The sequence below is a fragment of the Mesoplodon mirus genome (assembly GCF_964341445.2).
Source record: "Mesoplodon mirus genome assembly, chromosome: 15".
Lineage (NCBI taxonomy): Eukaryota > Metazoa > Chordata > Mammalia > Artiodactyla > Ziphiidae > Mesoplodon > Mesoplodon mirus.
Window position 1 is genome coordinate 23715934 of NC_138991.1, and position 18543 is coordinate 23734476.

The 18543-nt window shown below is 53.0% G+C and overlaps 1 protein-coding gene across 10 annotated transcripts in view; it reads right to left on the reverse strand.

Annotated features, from left to right (window-relative positions):
- Positions 1-8299: 8299 nt before the first annotated feature.
- CEP250 (centrosomal protein 250) overlaps positions 8300-18543 on the reverse strand; it is a 48673-nt gene continuing 38429 nt past the window's right edge. For all 10 annotated transcript variants that reach the window (XM_082644167.1, XM_082644168.1, XM_082644165.1 and 7 more), the window contains 6 exons: positions 15494-18106; positions 12114-12227; positions 11776-11931; positions 11269-11370; positions 10258-10320; positions 8300-8929 (listed from right to left, as the gene is read on the reverse strand). In XM_082644167.1, coding sequence (XP_082500293.1) covers positions 8666-8929; positions 10258-10320; positions 11269-11370; positions 11776-11931; positions 12114-12227; positions 15494-18106 — 3312 coding nt within the window. In that variant the 3' untranslated portion in view covers positions 8300-8665. The remainder of the gene's footprint in view (positions 8930-10257; positions 10321-11268; positions 11371-11775; positions 11932-12113; positions 12228-15493; positions 18107-18543) is intronic.

The following is an 18543-nucleotide window of genomic DNA, read 5'->3' on the forward strand; positions in this document are numbered from 1 at the left end:
ACTCCTTCAACACATGTTTATCAAGCTCTTCCTATTTCCCAGGTCTCCCCTGTGTTATGGAATACCATGATGAATGAAACAGATATGGTTTATATCTACTCTTGAGGATCTTTCAGTGGGGGTAGGGAGAGGTAAACAAAACAAACAAACAATATATATACCACTGAACTGTACACTTAAAAATGGTTAAAGTGGTAAATTTTATGTATATTTTACAATAAAAATATTTTGAAAAAAATAAAGTAATTAATTAATAAACTACCTAAAGGAGAATGTGCCTTGTACTGTGAAGGAAAAAGCAGAGAACTGTAATAGCGACAACAAGGGTGAGAGACTTTCTGCTTTAGGAATTGTAGAATTAGGTAGTCCTTCCCTTTATGGAGTCCTTTTAGTTGGCCATGACACAGAAGTCACAGGAGACCAAGGTACTGACCAGTTGGAAACTTTGCTCCTCACAATGTCAGGCTTCCCCCTAATGCTTCAGCCCTCTCCCTCAAGGTGGGATCCTTTGGCCTTGGGAGCAGCTGGGGGCTGCACAGGAGTGCCTCACTCTGCACACAGGGCTGCAGGAAGAGGGGGGTCACTGGTCACCTGTAGCTGTATCCTACAAGCCTGACCAGAGAAGGGGAAGGTTTCAGGCCCTTTCATTAGTTCATTCTGCCCAGTCACAGCCTTCTTTCACCTTATGTGGGACACTGATAAATGAACTTTTCCTGAATCATTAAAGAAATAGGTATATCTGTAGGTGTTACATGTTCTCCTTCTCTTGGGAGAAATAGAGATCTCAGTGTATCTGGGTTGAAAATAATAGTTGCAGTGTAGAAACCCCACTGCTTCCCCTGAGAAGGAAGAATCATGACGCAGCTCTGTTAGGGGGTCTCAGGGCCTAATTAGGAGAGCTTCTTAGGGACTTCAATAATACAGGGGTCAGGGAAGGAGCCCCCAAATGAACGATATTTAAAATAAGACTGGAAGAAAGGGAAGGAACCAAGGAGGTGAAGTGCTGAGGGTACGAACAGGAGGGAGTAGTGTGTTCCAGATAGAGAAACTGGTCCTGGGGCAAGATGGAACTTGGAAAGTTCTGGGAACAGGAAAAAGCCAGAAAGGCTGGAAAATGTGTGAGATGAGTGAGGATTTTGGATTTTATTCTGATGCAGTGGGATGCCATTAAGGATTCAAGTAGGAAATTAATTTAAGATCTTTCCAGTTGCCGGGTGAAGAATGGATGAGGGATGGATAGAGCAGAAGCAGAGATGCCAGTTAGGAAAGTATTGCAGGCTGTGGAAGGAAAACATTATAAGCCCCTCTTTAGAAAGCAGAAATATAATTCCTTCTATGAAAGGAACCAGTTTTTCTCTGTAATTGCTGGCTGGATATGTTTCTTTTTTAAAATTTATTTATTTATTTTTGGCTGCGCTGGGTCTTCATTGCTGCACGAGGGCTTTTCTCTAGTTGCAGCAAGCGAGGGCTACTCTTCGTTGCAGTGCGTGGGCTTCTCATTGCGGTGGCTTCTCTTGTTGCGGAGCACAGGCTCTAGGCGCGTGGGCTTCAGTAGTTGTGGTGCGCAGGCTTAGTTGCTCCGCGGCCTGTGGGATCTTCCTGGACCAGGGCTCGACCCTGTGTCCCTGCATTGGCAGGTGGATTCTTAACCACTGTGCCACCAGGGAAGCCCTGGATATGTTAAGCTAAGGCAGTGGTTCTCAAAGTGCAGCCTCTGGACCAGCAGCATCACCTGGGAACTTGTGAGAAATGCCAAAAACTGAATCAGAAACTCTGGGGATGAGGCTCAGCATTCTGTTTTTAATTAAGGCTTCCAGATAATCATGCTCAAGTTTGAGAAGCACTGGATTAAGAAGAGTCTCAGGCAAATACCTTTTATTCACACTATGATACAATCCATTCAAGGAAGAACCTTCTCTCAATGTTTGTAGAATGTCATTTAAGTCATTACACATATCATAAAACAATGATCAGTGAGAAAATTAATTATAATGGTTCTAGTTCCAGCAATATACAGACTTAGTCCTGGGAGCCTTCCTGCTGTAAAACATCTTGAAATGCTGAGTAACAAGTATCCCTTTGAATGTATAGCTGAGTGGTGGCAAAGGAAGAGAAATTCCCAGGGGTTAAAAGTGAAGGTGTTAGGCTCCCCTGGTGGCGCAGTGGTTGAGAATCCGCCTGCTGATGCAGGGGACACGGGTTCGTGCCCCGGTCCGGGAAGATCCCACATGCCGCGGAGCGGCTGGGCTCGTGAGCCATGGCTGCTGGGCCTGCGCGTCCAGAGCCTGTGCTCCGCAACGGGAGAGGCCACAACAGTGAAAGGCCCGTGTACTGCAAAAAAAAAAAAAAAAAAAAAAAAAAAAAAAAAGTGAAGGTGTTGTAAAAAAGCAGTAAATTTATGAGCTGGCTTTGTGGCTCTGGGGATGGGACAGGGAGGGGTGGCTAATGGAGCTAGTGTGTCAGTAATCTACAGGCTTGGCTTCCCTCCCCTCCCCTCCCCTCCTCTCCCCTCCTCTCCTCTTCCTTCCTTCCTCCCTCCCCACCCCCTCTTTTCTTTCTTTCTTTCTTCTTTCTTTCTTTCTTTCTCTTTCTTTTTTTTTTTTAGCACGTAATAGTTATATTAACATAGATGTTTACAGTTTACAAAGCCCTTTCATGTAAATAATCTTGTTCCTTGGAGAGTAGTATGTGTTAGGACCTGTAATTTTTTTTTTTTTTTTTTTTTTTTGCGGTACGCGGGCCTCTCACTGTTGTGGCCTCTCCCGTTGCGGAGCACAGGCTCCAGACACGCAGGCTCAGCGGCCATGGCTCACGGGCCCAGCCGCTCCGTGGCATGTGGGATCCTCCCGGACCGGGGCACAAACCCATGTCCCCTGCATTGGCAGGCGGACTCTCAACCACTGCGCCACCAGGGACGCCCTATTCTATTTAATTTTTAACCATGTGCATGCAATTGTTTCATTTTAAATAAATGAATATCTAGGGAGTTCCCTGGCAGTCTAGTGGTTTGGGACTCAGCACTTTCACTGAGAGCCCTGGGTTCGATCCTTGGTCAGGGAACTAAGATCCCTGCAAGCCATGTGGCCTAAAAACAAAGCAAAACCAAAAAAACTACCCCCCCCAACTTTGGTTGGATAAAAATTTGCTTTTAAGCACATCACAAAGTTTTCTCGTAGGCTTTTTTCTCAAGAGGGGCCAAAAGGCTCTTCCTTTCCCGTCTGCTTCATGCTTAACAAGCCTTCATGCGGAATAGCTGGCATCGCTCTCAGAGATGCACCACACTAGCCTTGGCATGTAGTCTTGCCCTTTTCATTCCTGTCCCCATCATACTTGGTTTCTAAGCCCTCCCTTGCCAGCTGGACCCTGGGCTGAATGCCAAGGTGAAGGTGATCTTACCTACAAAGCCTACATTCAGGAACTCACAACGTGACTTATGCGGTGGGGTCCCTGATACAAATGGGCTGGCAGGAAGGACCCCACTGGCCTTCAACTCCTTCTCCTCCAGGGAGGCCACAGGACACACCAAAAGGCACTTCTCCCTTCCCTCCCCTCATCCTCCAGCACAGCACCCTGTAGGGCTTAGCAGGTGACTGCGGAGGTGAGAGGTGAAGTGCTATAGGAGGTGTGGTGAGGAGGGTTGGGGAAGTGATGGAGGCCACCAGGGCAGTGGGATGCTGGTGGAGGCTGCGACCACAGCTTCCTATTTTTTCCGGAGCCTGCTGTCCTGGTCAGCCTGCCACTTGCCCTGTGAGTTGTCCCACGGGACAGGAATGAAGGCTTAATGGTGGGTTTGAGGCTGGTGGGCTGCCTTGATGCTCACCTGTGGATGATGCTTCTGTTCTTTGGTCAGAGCGGTCTCACCTGACCGGGCTAGCTGGTACAACTCCAAGAGCTGCCATTGCTCCCGGGACCCGCAGGTACAGCCCTTGACGCCATGCACCCAGTGTAACCAATTGGCTTGACAAACACTTTGAAAGGGCCCTCAAGCCCTCTCTTCCTCCAAGATGTTCTGTGACACTTTCCCTCATTACAAGTGGCCAGTGAGTCTCTTCCCAGCACCCAGGTCATGCTGTGAGTGTTTCTCTACGTCCAGGGTCTGTCTCCCCTGGAGACGAGCTCCTCCTTTCAGTGCGTGTTGTGGAGCTTTGTGACACATAGATTTGATGAGTATTTGCCAGATGAATGAAAAGCTGGATTAGGAGCAGGGGGCAGCAACCAGTCCATCTGATCTCACCCACAGGATTTCTCTATTTGCGGTCAGGTGGACAAGCTGAAGAGACAACCCCTTAGGCAGGGAAGAGAGTTATAGCTAAAGGCTCCAGCAGGACTTGCCGAGCATCACGCAACAGCAGAAGGCAAGGGAATTAGCCAGCTCGGATGTGAGCCCACTCTTGGCCAGCAACAAGCCTTAGACTCTTGGTAGGGTTGGAATATGCAGATACAGGAGAGGTAATGACAGGAAACCAAGACAGGAGGTGCAGGAGCAATGTATGGGTTACCAGGCACTGAAAAAAAGCCTTCCCTGATTCACTCACCCAACAAGTGGTAGTAATTAAGGAAGAACTAAACTTGAATACTAATTCTTACCGCTTTCTGCCTCCACACAAATGACCATGAGCTGGGAACAGCGAGCACCCACTCTCAGATGGCCACCTCACAGCCTTTGCTCACGTCTCTCCTCTGACCCCCGACCCATTCAACTTCTTACCTCCAAGCCCTTCCACCTGTGCCAAGCTTCAGGCCCTATGAAGGCACTTAAAGAGCTGGGGGCATTAATGACAAAGGACTAAGAAGAAAGAGGTCCTAATGTCCACTCTGTGACAGGCTACTGATGTGAGTCAGGTGAGCAACAGCAGGGCCGGGAGTACAGTCCTTTCTTCCCTGGAGAAGCCTCGCTCCTTGCCTTCGCCTCCGTCAGGGTCTAGGCAAACCCTGGTCTCAGGAGAGCAGGGGAGTAAACTGCAGGGCCCCAGAACCTTGAGACCCCTTGTCCTTGTCCTTCCTTCTCCCTTGCCTCCTTTCTCGGTGTGGTGAGTGGAGCGAAGCCTGCACGCCAGGACTGCGCAGAGGGGTCTCATGGCTCGGGGCACACTGGGGGCCCCCGCTCCTTGCCCCTCCCTGCCTCTGCTCACCACTCCCCCGGCTCTTCAGGACTCAGCGTTTTCATATTGCTCAGCTGGTCCCTTCCTCAGCCCCGGGAGCAAGTGCGAGTAGGTGGTTCGTGGGACAGGAGGTAGGAGGTGCAGTAGTGCAGGGGGAACAGCTAAAGGCATCATCTGTCCTAAGATCCAACAAGTCAATCAACTCACTGCCCAGGGGACCTGTCCCATGGGCTGAGATGAGGCCTGCATGTGAAGTCTCGGGCTGGAGGATGCCTTGCTGCTTTTGTGGGTGGGGTCTCCCCACCTCCACAGGTACTTCTGGAAGTTCTGCTGCTGGCCCCAAAGCATCTACATAGCCTGCCTGCACCAGCAGGGTGTCTACCTGGTTTGCCTAGCACTCCCGATGGGCCCTGCAGCTCCTGATGGAGTTAGAGACCACCCTGCTAGTCCCTGTGCGGGAAGCAGATGAGAAAAGGTAATTAGGTTGCAATGTGGTGATTGTCGCTCTAACATGCAAAGCATGGAGGCTTGTTGAGAGAGCAGGGTGTCACACCCACCAGACCCAGCGCTCCCTGGGAACAAGAACATTGCCCAGCCTCCGACTCAGCTCTCGCCCCCTTCTGTTCTCAGGACGTTGGGGCCTGTAGCAGCCTCTGTCAAAGCAGGAAAGAAGGCTGGAGGGCGGGGGAGGATTTGTGGATGGAGACCTGCGTGCTCAGCTCTGACCTCCTTTCCACCAGGTTCTGGAGATCAATCACACCACCCTCTACTGTATCCGTGAGAACTGGCTGGCTGCTCAGAGACAGTGCCCATCCACTGGATTCACTGCTCTGGTTATGCCCTGTTGCATGTGACAAAGAGAAGGAAAGGGAGCTCTGGCCGGATGCCTTGGGGCAAGGTTGGGTCCTGCCTGGAAGACCCATATTCTTTCCTTCATGCTTCTCCAATTCAGGTCTCTCTCTTTGGATTTGGAGCTGATAAGAGCAGTTGGTTCTGTTACTGGTGGGACCCTCCGAACAGCTGATCCTACTATTGGTCAAAGAAAGTGTATTTTAGGAAGTTGGAGCAGAAAATCATCCACAAGCTAAGAATGTGAGAGCAAGATCGTAGTCTACACTTGAAGACTAACCCTGACCAAATATCTGGTGGGGAGGGGAGGCCCTAGCCTGAGGTCTAGAGTGGGGTGAGGGGCTACTGAGGGTTGGATGGGGAGTGAGGAGCAGATATAGTTTATTACTGAAGACCTTGCTTGGCTGCCTCTACAACGCCTTTCATCTGCTGAAAGCTCTCTCCCTGCTCCCAGAAGGTGTGTGGGGCTTAAGGCCTTGGCTTACAACCTACAGATAATGGAACTGAGAAGAAACTCCAAGGTAAACAACAGGGTCCCTCTGTCAGGCTCTAAGCTACAGAACTAGAGTTGGGGGACCAAAAAAGGTAAGGAACCCAGAGAAATCTCATTTGTCTCTGAGAACTCGTAGCATCGAAAAGGCCAGGTAAGGATTGAGCCACAGGGATGTGACTAGAGGCAGGGACCAGCTGGCATCTTGGGGGCCCCAGATTTAGCTCTGGGGGGTTTTAAACTGTTTTTTACTAAGCATCTGTGCGGAGTCCCATGCATGGGCTTTGGAACCAAGCTCCAGCAGCTGTGAACAGCCCCCTACCCACTGTGTAGTGTGACGGGATATAACAGGGCCTGAGCCCCGGGTAAGTAGGTCTGGGGGACCATGGTGCTGCTCCTAAACTCCCACATTCTTAGCCGGCCTTAGCTCCTTCCCCAAGCCTAGGTAAGAGGAATCACACATTACGGTTGGAGGGCTGGAAGAAGGTCATGCCTGCTTCTTTATTGTATTTAAAAATTTTTTATTATCATTTTTTATTTATTTTTTGGCTGTGTTGGGTCTTCGTTGTTGCATGCGGGCTTTGTCTAGTTGTGGTGCACGGGCTTCTCATTGCGGTGGCTTCTCTTGTTGCGGAGCATGGGCTCTAGTAGGCACGCAGGCTTCAGTAGTTGTGGCTCTTGGGCTCAGTAGTTGTGGCTCATGGGCTCTAGGGCACAGGCTCAGTAGTTGTGGTGCACAGGCTTAGCTGCTTCACGGCATGTGGGATCTTCCCGGACCAGGGATTGAACCCGTGTCCCCTGCATTGGCAGGCAGATTCTTATCCACTGTGACACCAGGGAAGCCCTATATATATATTTTTAAATTAATTAATTAATTTAGGCTGCCCCAGGTCTTAGTTGCGGCATGCGGGATTTTTTTTTTTTTTTTTAGTTGTGGCATATGGGCTCATAGTTGCAGCAGACTTCTTAGTTGTGGCATGCACGTGGGATCTAGTTCCCTGACCAGGGATCAAACCTGGGCCCCCAGCATTGGGACTGCAGAGTCTTACCCACTGGACCCCCAGGGAAGTCCCATGCCTGCTTCTTTAAAGAAAACTGTTCTCTCTTAGGCTTTGAGGAAGTTGCCAACAATAGGTCTTAAGCCTGTACACTGCCTAAACCAGGGCCAGGCTGTAAGTGACAAGTCCTGCCACACTCCATCCTCCTTCCTGTCTTGACCTATGGCTGGACTCTATAGGGGGCCACAGTTGGTTGCGGCTGATATGCCCAGAAAGGGACACCCCAGGGCCTTTCACCCAGTGCAGAAGGGGAATGAAGCCAGATAGAACTTCTGAACTCAAGAGGCTGACTTTAGCCAAAAGCCAACTCAGTGTTTTCAAAGTCCCCAGAACATGTTTTAAGTCAAGAACATATGATGGTTCCTCATTATCCATGAGTTCAAATCTAGATCCCAAGGCCCTCCCTCCTCTCCCTCCCTCCTCATCCCTCAGCGCAAACACACCCTGCTAAGGCCGACCAGTCTTCTCACCAGTATCCTTAGCAACCCTCCCAACTCCTCTCCAGCCACCAAGGGCCAGTTCACGCCTTCCTGCCTCAGCCCCTGGAATTTCTACAGCACTTCTAGGCAGCACACACAACTGTCTCTGACTCATCTGCCTGTTATTGTCAACTGGGCTCAAGCTTCCTGTGGGCAGGGGCTTTGTCTTGTGTATCTTCTGTAGCCCTTCTCTATCAGAATGCAGGCAGATGACAAATGCATGCCACCTGACAGGAATCTTCAGTGAATTCTTCCTTAATAGATGCCCTTGATGTACGGCTGTTGCCCAGCTACACGGCAGAGACAGCAGCAGAGAACAAATGCAAAGACCCAGGGTTTATTGCTGGAGGGGGAGGTGTCCGAGAGGGTGAAGTGCTGGATAATGAGTTCTAGGTGAGAGGCGGCAGACGCCCCTTGGCCAGGGCAAGGCGCTCTCTGGGTGACTGCAGGCCGGCAGCAAGTGTGATGTGCCTCATTCCCATGTGAGTCAGGGCCTTCCCCCAGCCTTGCAGCTTTCCCTCCCTCTTCCTGGGAATGCCAGCTGACCTGGGGCTCCCAGGCTGGGTAACAGAGTCAGAATTTTCTTTGGCAAACAGCAGCTGTGTGGAGGGGCCACGACCCGCTCTATGGCCATCTGTCTGTCTGTGTGCTCTCAGGCTGGCCCGTGTCCTGCCCTCGCTGCAGCTGCTACCTGGAGGCGCCTTGAGCAGTGCTGGGGCTGGGGCACAGCAGGACCGGCCCAGGGGATGTCAGGCTTTGAGTCAGGGACTCATCCAGCTTTCGGGTCTCGGCCTCCAGGACAGTGGCCTCGGGGGCCTGGGCCACGGCGAGGAGGGAGTGAGAGAGGCTGTGGTGCAGGCCCGCCAGCTCACGGCTCGTCTGCACTGAGCGGGCGATGTAGTCCTGTCTCTGCTTCCGCTCCAGGGCCAGCTGGGCTCGCAGCAGGGCCACCTGGGGGGCAGGAAAACCAAGAGGGTGAGAGCAGTGGAGGGCCTCGAAGCTGCCCCAACCCTTCCTGCTCGGCTCCTGTGGCTCCTGTCAGACCAGCGTTTGAATGAACACCTCACCCACGAATCTCAGGATGAGGCTTTACAGCGTTTGGGGGAAGGGCTGCTGGGAATCAGAAAATCCAGTGATTGTCAACCCTGGCTGCACAGGAGGCTCAGAGAGAGAGCTTAAAAAAAACCAACCAGACTATTCACACGTTTACATGTAATAAAATGCCCAGATTTTAAGTACATTTTGACCAATTTCATTAACATACATACCCATATATAACCACTATCTCAATCAAGATACAGAATGCTTTAATCCCTGCAGAAAGCTCCATCGTGCCCCTTTTGGAAGGTTTTAAGAAATCTTCTGACTTAATTAGACAGGTGTGAGGCCTGAGCATCAGTATTTTTTTCAAAGCTCCCCAGGTGGTTCTAACATGCAGCCAGGGTTGAGAATCACTGATTGATCCATTTCTCAAGGTGAGTATACTGGGGGCCCCAGGAGGTGAAGTTATTGGGAGGTCAGGGCACATCCAGGACTAGGGTGGGGCGACAGATGCTCCTAGGGTGCAAAATTTAAGGAGGAGCTCCAGGTCAACAGTGAGGCCTGTCTTGCCTCCCCCTAGTCCGGGCCCTGTCTCAGCGATTGCTTTGTATGAGTTTAAGAGAATTCAAAGTAATAGCTTAGGTCTAGCTGTATAGTCAGGCCCTGCCAGTAGTGACTACTGATTTCTGAAACAGGCTCAGAAATCAAAATTCCACAGTTCTAATTACTCCTGGGCCTTGAAAGACAGGGTGAACCTTTAGGGGAGGCCTAAGAGGCAAGAAGGCACTTTATACAGTTTCCCTGAGCTTGACCTGAGCTCTAGGGTATGGATCCTGGCGCTGGTGCCAGGCAACTCTGCCTGGTGTGCTGGGTACATGTGAGGGCAGAGGAGGCCAGGATGCTTCTGCTTGCTTTAGTCTGTCCTCTTAGAACCTTCATCTGCTCCTCTGCCTTTTCCTTTTCTTTCCTAAGTAGGAGGTCTGGGGCCTGGAGTGTGCTTTCTTCCCCAGTCCCACCCTAAGCACGTGGGAGGTTAAGTCCACTCAGTGTGGGAGGTGGAGTTGAGACAGGGCTCTGCTTGCCTCCCATGAGGACTGAAGTTCTCTAGGCAGGAACTATTTCCCCTCTCCCTGCTGGAGGTGCACAAAGGGCCAAGCACACAGCAGACACCAAAGCCTTGCTGCCTAAGTGCAAGGGAGGGAAAAGGGGCTTAGAAAACGGATCCTTCCAGAACGTACCTCTTTCTGCAGTTCAGCCACGTGCCTGGCATCTGAGGAGCCCTTCTGTCCTCCTCTTCCATCCTGTGGAAGACAAATGCCGTTCCTGTTGGAACAGGCCTTCCACCAGGGTTTGTGCAGGCCTCCTCACAATCCTGGGGACCAGGGCAAGGGCTATGGGCCAGAAGTGCCTGAACTCAGATTGAACTCTCTGGGGCACCATGGCTCTGGGGCAAGGAGAAGCCCCAGAGGGCCCAAACCAACCCAATGGAGACCTGAGGCCAAATGTCCCAAAGGTTTGTATGGGACTGGCTTCTTTGAGGTACCTCCTCATTTAAAGTTCAGCACACACCTGCTTCGTGCTAGCCCTGGTCCGTGAGCTAAGGATGCAGAGGGGAAGTAAGACAAGGGGCCTGTCCCTTGGGAAGCTTTCCTTGAAGGAAGGGGGATGGAGGGTTAGGAGGTGCTCAGCCACCAGAAACAGTCCCTACTTGCCAGGCCCCAAGGCTGCCTACTGACGGGCATAACTCAACTAAAAGAGTGCTGGCTTGTGGTGTCTTCCCCCAGATCCTTCTGGCCCCAGGAGATACCCTGGACCCATATCTTGTAAATTCAGTACTGCAAAGGGCAAGGAAGTCTAAGAGGTCAACGAAGCTGCTATCAAGCTCCTAGGAACATCCAGGTCTGGCAAGCACCACCCAACACCTACATGCAGGGAGAGACCAGAAGCCCCATGAGGCCTGCTCCTGGGAGCCTGAAGCACTGGTCTGGGGGGCAGGTAGACTGCGTATCAGTGAAGGCTGGGTTCCTCAGAATGCAGGGCTGACTCCAGCCCCACCCACTGATGTTGGGCTTCCTTCCCGGGTCAGGGACAGTGCTGGGTGGGGCAGAACCCGGTCAGGAGGGGCCCTACGGACTGGCTGGAGTGGCTCCTCCCCTTGCAAGGGGGGCCTGGGATACGCACTGCAGAGGGCTGTTTCTAGTGGCTGGGCTTGGGCTCTCCTGGGGCTGCAGTCCATGAAATAGACAAACCTGCTGGGTGGGTGACGGTGCGGTGGCGTCCCCGCTCTCCAGGAGGCCCGCCCGCGATGCTCGCAGGGAATCCCTCTTCAGTTTCCTCCGCTCTCGCTCCACCTGCCAAGATGCGAGTGAGCAGTCAGGGCTGGGCTTGGCTCTGGGTCTGAGCAGAGCCGCCTTCTTTGAGAGGAGGCCGGCGTGAGCGTAAGGGGCCAGCAGCCACGGGAAGCTGAACCGCGCTGAGGAGAGCACTTGCTGGGGCAGCCCTGAGTGCAAAGAGCTGCTGCTGCAGAGGAGGTGGGGCCAGCAAACCCCTCCTGTAGTAGTTTAGGTGCTGTGGGCCATCCGATCTGTGTCACAACTACTGCGGTGTCTCCAAACAGCTTTATTTTCAGAAACGGGCAGTGGGCCGAATTTGGCCCCTGGGCTACAGTTTACTAACCCCTGCTCTGGGGGCTGCATGAGAAGTGGAGATGCATGCCCAGCGGACCGGGGAGGCAGCTGAGGACATGAGTTGCCCACCTGCTCCAGGGTGGTCCGCAGCTGGGCATTGTGGTGCTGCAGTCGGCTTCGGTCAACCTCCAGCCGCGCCACCGCTTGCTGCAGGTGTTCAAGCCTCTGCTCCCAGAGCTGCTTTTCCTCCACCTCAGGACTCGGTTCAGTCTTTGCCCCCGAGACCTGAAGGAGAGACCTGTCAGTCTCACCCGGGCAGCCCCTCAGACAGGTGGGGAACAGACAGAGGGCAAAGGACTAACCTGGCAGGTCTGGGCTTCAGGGACCCAATTCCCAGGGGAAGGGGACAAGTCCCTGGACAGGTGCTCCCTCCTGGGCCATCTGTTCCCACCAGGCCCCCAGCTCACCTCTCCCAGCTGGGCGCCGGGGTCTCCTCTGGGTCCCCGTTCTGCTCGGTTGGTCAGGCCTGGGTTGTGGAGTCGCTCCTTCTCCAGAGCTTGTCTGCTGAGCTCCAACTCATCCTGGGGTGAGTCACACCATGAGGACCTCATATCAAGACCCAGTCCACCCTCCGTCCTCAATAATTTTCTCATCAGGTTATAGTCTTACTTTTCCTGGCACCTCTGAGCTATTCTAGTGGATAACTTTCATTTTACAGGTGGATAAAACAAAGGAGCAGAGAGGGATCTTCCCAAGGATACGTGGTGGACTAGGACTAAAACCTGTCTCATTTAATTTATTTATTTAATTTTAATTTTTATTTTTTTGGCCATGCCACGTGGCTTGTGGGATCTTAGTTCCCCAACCAGGGATTGAACCAGGGCCACGGCAGTGAGACCCTAACCACTAGGCCACCAGGGAACTCCCGTTTTAGATCTCCCCTAAGCTAAGCGACAATTGGGAGCACTAGGTGTTGTGGAAAGAGTGTGGACTCAGGAATCACATAGAGCCGGGTATTGTGTCACCACGTATTGGCTATATGACTTGGGTCAAGGTATGAGCTCTCTCCAAACCCCAATTACCTCATTTGTAAAATGACCACAATGAGGACTTCCCTGGTGGTCCAGTGGTTAAGACTCCGCACTCCCAATGCAGGGGGCGTGGGTTTGATCCCTGGTCAGGGAATTAAGATCCCACGTGCTGGGAGGCGCGCCCCCCCCCCCCCACACACACACCATGTGAAGCGTAGATTAAGCCTCTGGGATTAAACCCCTTTAGATAAATGGGAAGACTAGTGCTAGATATTTTCTAGGCACCCTAGGGTTCATAAATGGTAAAGGTCAAGAGGACAGACAGAGATGAGGAACGGAAGGTACACGTGTGGGTGGAGGCTGTCTGGGAGAGAGAAGGAGCTTAGTAGTACGAGGCCAGCCTGCTTAGGTCTAACCCTAGTTCTGCCCTTTACTAGCTGGATGACCTTGGACAGGTTACTTAACCTCTCTTAACTGCCGTTCCTCAACTATAAAATGAAGATAATAACCATTCCTACTTCTCAGGGTTGTTGTAGAAGAAAGTGAGAGTAACAGCTCCTGGCATGTAAAATGCTTAAAGTAAAAAGTGATGCTACTGTATACATGTCCATTGACAGATGAATGGATAAAGAAGAGGCGGTAAATAACAATGGAATGCTACTCAGCCATAAAAAAGAATGAAATAATGCTATTTGCAGCAACATGGATGGACCTAGAGATTATCATACTAAGTGAAGTAAGCCAGACGAAGACAAATATCATATGATATCAGTTATATGTGGAATCTAAAAAAAAATGAATTTATTTACCAAACAGAAATAGACTCCTGGACGTAGAAAACAAACTAATGGTTGCCAAAGGGAAAAGGGGGAGGAGGGATAAATTAGGAATTTGGGATTAACATACACACACTACTATATATAAAGTAGATAAACAACAAGGACCTACTCCATAGCACAGGAAACTATATTCAACCTCTTGTAATAACCTATAAGGGAAAAGAATCTGAAAAAGAATATATCTCCTTATATATATATAACTGAATCAACTATACTTTGATTTTTAAAAAATGAGGCTACTGTGATGAAGGGCTGTTTCTGAAAGGTGTCCTTGAGTGTTTTGGGAATGGGAGGACCCTGACCTGAGCTTCATTACTGAGTAACTACTGCTCAGTAACTCAAAAGTATGGACAGGAAGTGCCTTCCCACCCACCTACGTATCTGACTTTTTCTGTGCCCGTAAGAACAGAACTGGAAACAGGAAAGGAGTCCCACGTACTGAATGCCTTTTTCCTGTGCACTTTTTTCACATTATCGCTTTTTGGACTCAAAATGGCTCTATGGGGCTGGTACTATCATTCTGTATTTTATCAATGAGGAAACCAAGAGTCAGAGAAGTAAAGGCACTTACTTCAGGTCACACAGCTAATAAACTGCAGAACTGTATTTCAAATCCAAGAACTCGACTCCAAAGCTCATAAACGTAACCCCTTGTCTGCATATTGCCTTTTCACCAGAGCAGAGCTTTTGGGGCTCCCAGAAGGCAAGTCCCTGCAGGATCATGTGTCTGAATTGAGGGAGGGGGTTCTCTAGGGCTCACCTCAGGTCAAGGGACCAGGATATAGTCAACTTCCCAGGAAAAATGGGCTGGGTTCCTCTTGGCAAAAGAGATAATACTATGTCCAGTAGCCAGCCCAGCTTTCCTGATTGCCCACTCTGCAGACCTTGCGCTCAGTGCAGGGTACAAAGATGACTGAGACCTGGCCGTGACCTGAGGCTAAAGGTTAGACCCTAAGGTCACTTCCTCTGTCACTCAACATCCCACCTAGAGGAGCCCACTCCTCCTGACTGCTGACAACTCCAGAGGCTCTGCCCCTAGCCTCAACCTCACGCTTTAACTTTGGATCACGTTAACAGATCTGCCCGCTGACGTGTGCGCTTGCTTGGCCCCACAGGTACCTCGCTCCGTTTCCAAACTGAACTCCCTATTCCACCCCACTTCCCCAAACCTGCCTTTATCCCAATGAGCAGAAACCTGGGCGCTGCCTTTGATTTCTGTCTTGTCTTTACTCCCTTCATCTCTTGGGCAATCACCTGCTGGAAATCCTGTGAACCTCTAGGCCCACCCACGTGTCTCCATCCACACTTCCTACCTCAGGTCACCACCTGTCTACCGACTCCCATTACAGCCTCCTGGTCAGTCTCCCCAGGTCTACAGTTGCTCCCCCGGCAGCCTGAGCCATCTTTCTGAACTATATATCTGATCGTGTCGCTCCCCTGTCCCAAACCCTTCATCCACTTCGCACTGGTCACTGAGGTCCTTAACATGCTGACAAGCCCTAAATGATGGCCCCCTGCTGTCCTCTCTTCTCTTGCCAGAGCCTCTTCTCTGTCCCAGGCAGCCTGAACTCCCTCACAGATACTCCACGCTCTCCCTCCTCCTTCTTCCTCTCCCTCCCCCAACGTGTGCTTGGCTCTTTCCTTACTGGTCCCTTCAGATCTAATCTTAAACACCACGTCTACCAGGAAAGGTGGGGTGGTCCCTCCGGTATGCTCAGAGCACACGAAACTTCACGTGTCAGGCACCAACCCTAAGTAGGCACTGCATTATAACTGCTTTTCCACTAGACCGTCAGCTCTAGGAGGGCGGGGACTGTGGATGCCACATCTTCCCCCACCGCACTAGCACAGTAACCTGGATTCCACTCTGTTGAGGTGCTCGTGACCTCAGTTTTCTCACACCCTGAGGTGCAGACAGCCCCGGAGCCCAGGCAGACCGGGCTCTGCCCCAGCCCTTCCCACCCACGGGTGACTCACCTGCAGCCTCTGCTGTTCCGAGTCCCGCTCCAGGACAGAGGCTTGCAGGAACAGGGCTACCTCCTGCAGACTGCTGACGCTGGCCTTGCTCTGGGCCAGGGACAGCGCCAGGTCCTGGGCCTTCTCCCTCCACTCTATCTCCCTGGCCTCCGTCTGCCTCAGGGCCACCTGTAGTCGCTCCAGCTCCCGCTGCAGCCTAGGCCTTGAGGAATCAAGTGTGGAAGACGGCTCCTCCCCTGGGGAGGCTCTGTGGCTGGGAGGCGAGTCCTCCAGACCCTTCCTTGGCTGGGCCTCCCTCAGCTCCAGGATCTCCTCTTCCTTTTGGGCTAGAGTCCACCGTAGCTCCCGTAGGCTCTCACGAAGGCCCCTCGTCTCTTCCTCTTCTCTCTCGTGCCTCGGCTCCTGCTTCTCTTGGGTCGCATCCTCTAGGCCCTGCTGGGCCAGAGGCTTCTCCAGCAGCTGTCCCTGCCTCCTCTGGTGTCTCAGCTCTTCATCCCTCTGGGCAAGTGCCTCCTGGAGCTGCCGCATGGCCTCCTGGTGTCGGAGGTCCTGGTCCTCGATCTCACCTTCCCGCTTCCTCAGGGCCTCCTCCAGCTGCCGGGCTTGTGCCTGGCAGGAGTCCAGGGCAGCCTGCAAGGTGGCCGTGCTGGCCTCCAGGCTGCGGCTCAGCTCCACCTGCCCAAGGAGATGCTGCTCTTTCTCCTGCAGGGCGGCCTGAGCCTTGCCGAGGGCCTCCTGCAGAGCCTCAGCCTGGCCCCAGGCAGCCTCCTCCCGACACTGGGAGGACTGGCCATCTGCCCGTAGGGCCTCCAGCTCCCGGTCCCGTTCCTGGAGCATCACCTCTGCCTGCAGCCAGCTGTCCCGCAGGGTCCTGGCCTCCGCCTCATGCTCCTGGGCCCGCGCGGCGCACTGTTGCTGGAGGGCCAGCAGAGCCTTCTCCCGCTCCCGAGACTCAGCCCTTAGGTCACCCAGCACCTCCTCCAGGGCCTGGACCCGCTGTCCCTCCACTGCCAGCTCTTCCTGGAGCCTCCGCGTGTGTTCCTTGTGGTCCTGCAGCTCGGCCTGGCACTCCCGCAGTGTGGCGTGGGCCTGCTCCGGAGCTTGCTGCAGGGAGCCCGCCTGTTCCTTCACGTTCTCCTCCTGGCTCTGGGCCTGCTGCTGGTGCCGCAGGGCCTCGAGCTCCCGGGCGCTCTGGGCCAGGGCCCTCTGGGCCTCGTCCAGCCGACCCTGAAGTGCCTGCTCCTTCAGCTCCCCCTGCTCCCTGGCTTCCTGCAGGTGCCGCTGCAGGACCACTATCTCCTGCTCCCGCTGGGTCAGGAGTAGGCTGGTCTCACCCACCTTCCTGTGTAGGCCCTGGAGCTGCTGCTCCAGCTGGTCCTTGTGCTCCTGAAGCTCCTGGATACACTCCTGCTGGCATTCCAACTCCTTCTCCTTATCACGCAGGATCAGCTTCATGTGCTCCAGGCTCCCTCGCTGAGCTTTACTCTGGCCCTTCCCTTCCTCTGCCCGCTCCTGCATCAGCTGCCTCTGAGAGGCCAGCTCCCGGCCTCGTTCTCTCAAGGACAGCTTGATCTGCTCCAGGTTCTCCTCCAGGATCTTGGTCTGCAGGGTCCTCTGATCTTCCAGGACCTGAATCCTTTCCTTCAGCAGCACCATCTCCTGCTCCCTCCTCTCCAGGTCCTGAGTCAGATGCTCTTTCTGCCTCTGCAGCTCCTTGATCTGGTCTTGCTGGGACGTCACCTCCTGGTCCTTCTCCTGGAGCTCTCTTGCCAGGAGGGTGCTCTGGCTCTCCAGCTCCTGGATCTGGCTGCCCTGCACCTGCAGTTCCCGGCTCCTTTCCTCCAGGTCCAGTGTAAGGTGGGTCAGAGCCACCCTCTGCATTTCCCTCTGGCCCTCCAGCTCCTCGATCGCCTTCTGCTGGCATTCCACTTTGTGATGGTTTTCCTCTAGTTCCAGGGCCAGGCGTTCCATTGTAACCAGCTGCTTCTTCAGGTCCCCAATCTGTCCTTTCTGGGACTCAATCACTTGGGCCTTCTTCTCAAGTTCCAGAAGCTGCTGCTCCAAGATGTTCCTCTGCACCTCCTGGTCCTTCTCAAGCTCCTTGATCTGCTCCCTCTGCAGAGTCAGCTTCTGCTCTTGCTCCTGGATGGCCGCGGGGAGGTGCTCTAGAGCAGACCTACACTCCTCCAGCTCCCGGATCTGTTCTAGCTGCAGATCCAACTCTTGGGTCCTCTTCTTCAGGTCCAGAGACAGCACTTCCAAAGCAGCCTTTTGCACTTCCCGTTGCTTCTCCAGCGCCTGGATTTTTCCCTGCAGAGTCTCCACCTCCTCTTCTCTTTCAGATAGGGTCTGGGCCAGGCGAGCCAGATTCTCCTGCAAAGCCTTCCCCTGGGCCACCTTCAGCTTGCCCTGCTCCTGCAGGGCCTGGGCTCGCTCGCGCTCACTCTCCACCTCCTCGTTTTTCAGTTTCAGTGCTGAGCGCACAGTTCTCAGGTCTTCCTCCAGGACCCCGGCAGCGCTTGCCTGAGCCCTGGCTTCTGCCACAGATGCTTGGAGATGTTCCACCTGGGCAGTCAGGTTCTCCTTGGCTGCCTGCAGTAACTCTCGCTCATTCTGGAAAACAAGATGCAAAACCACCTTAAACTATACTTCCCTGAAACTGTCACTCCAACACAGGCCCTTCCTTTCCTTCCTCTGTGGCACCAGCATTGTCAAGGATTTGGGCAAAAGGAACTGGGTGTTCCACTTAGGCTGATACTGTAAGAGAACATCCCTACCACACCCCCGGGCTCTGCTGTGCTCAGAGGGGAAAACCTGGTGCAAATGAGTCATCCCAGACTCTAGCCCTTCAGGGAAAGGGACAAAAATCTCAACCTCAATTCAGAAAAAGTAATTAAAGGCGGATTCACTAGGGCCTCAATAATGGCCCTCAGGGATGTGGGGAGAGCCAGAGAAACAGAGACACTGCTGAAGGAAGCTGGGCACTACAGATGGATGGGATACGACCGTGGGCCAGGATGGGCTCGATCCTGGGCCCTGAGGGACTACTC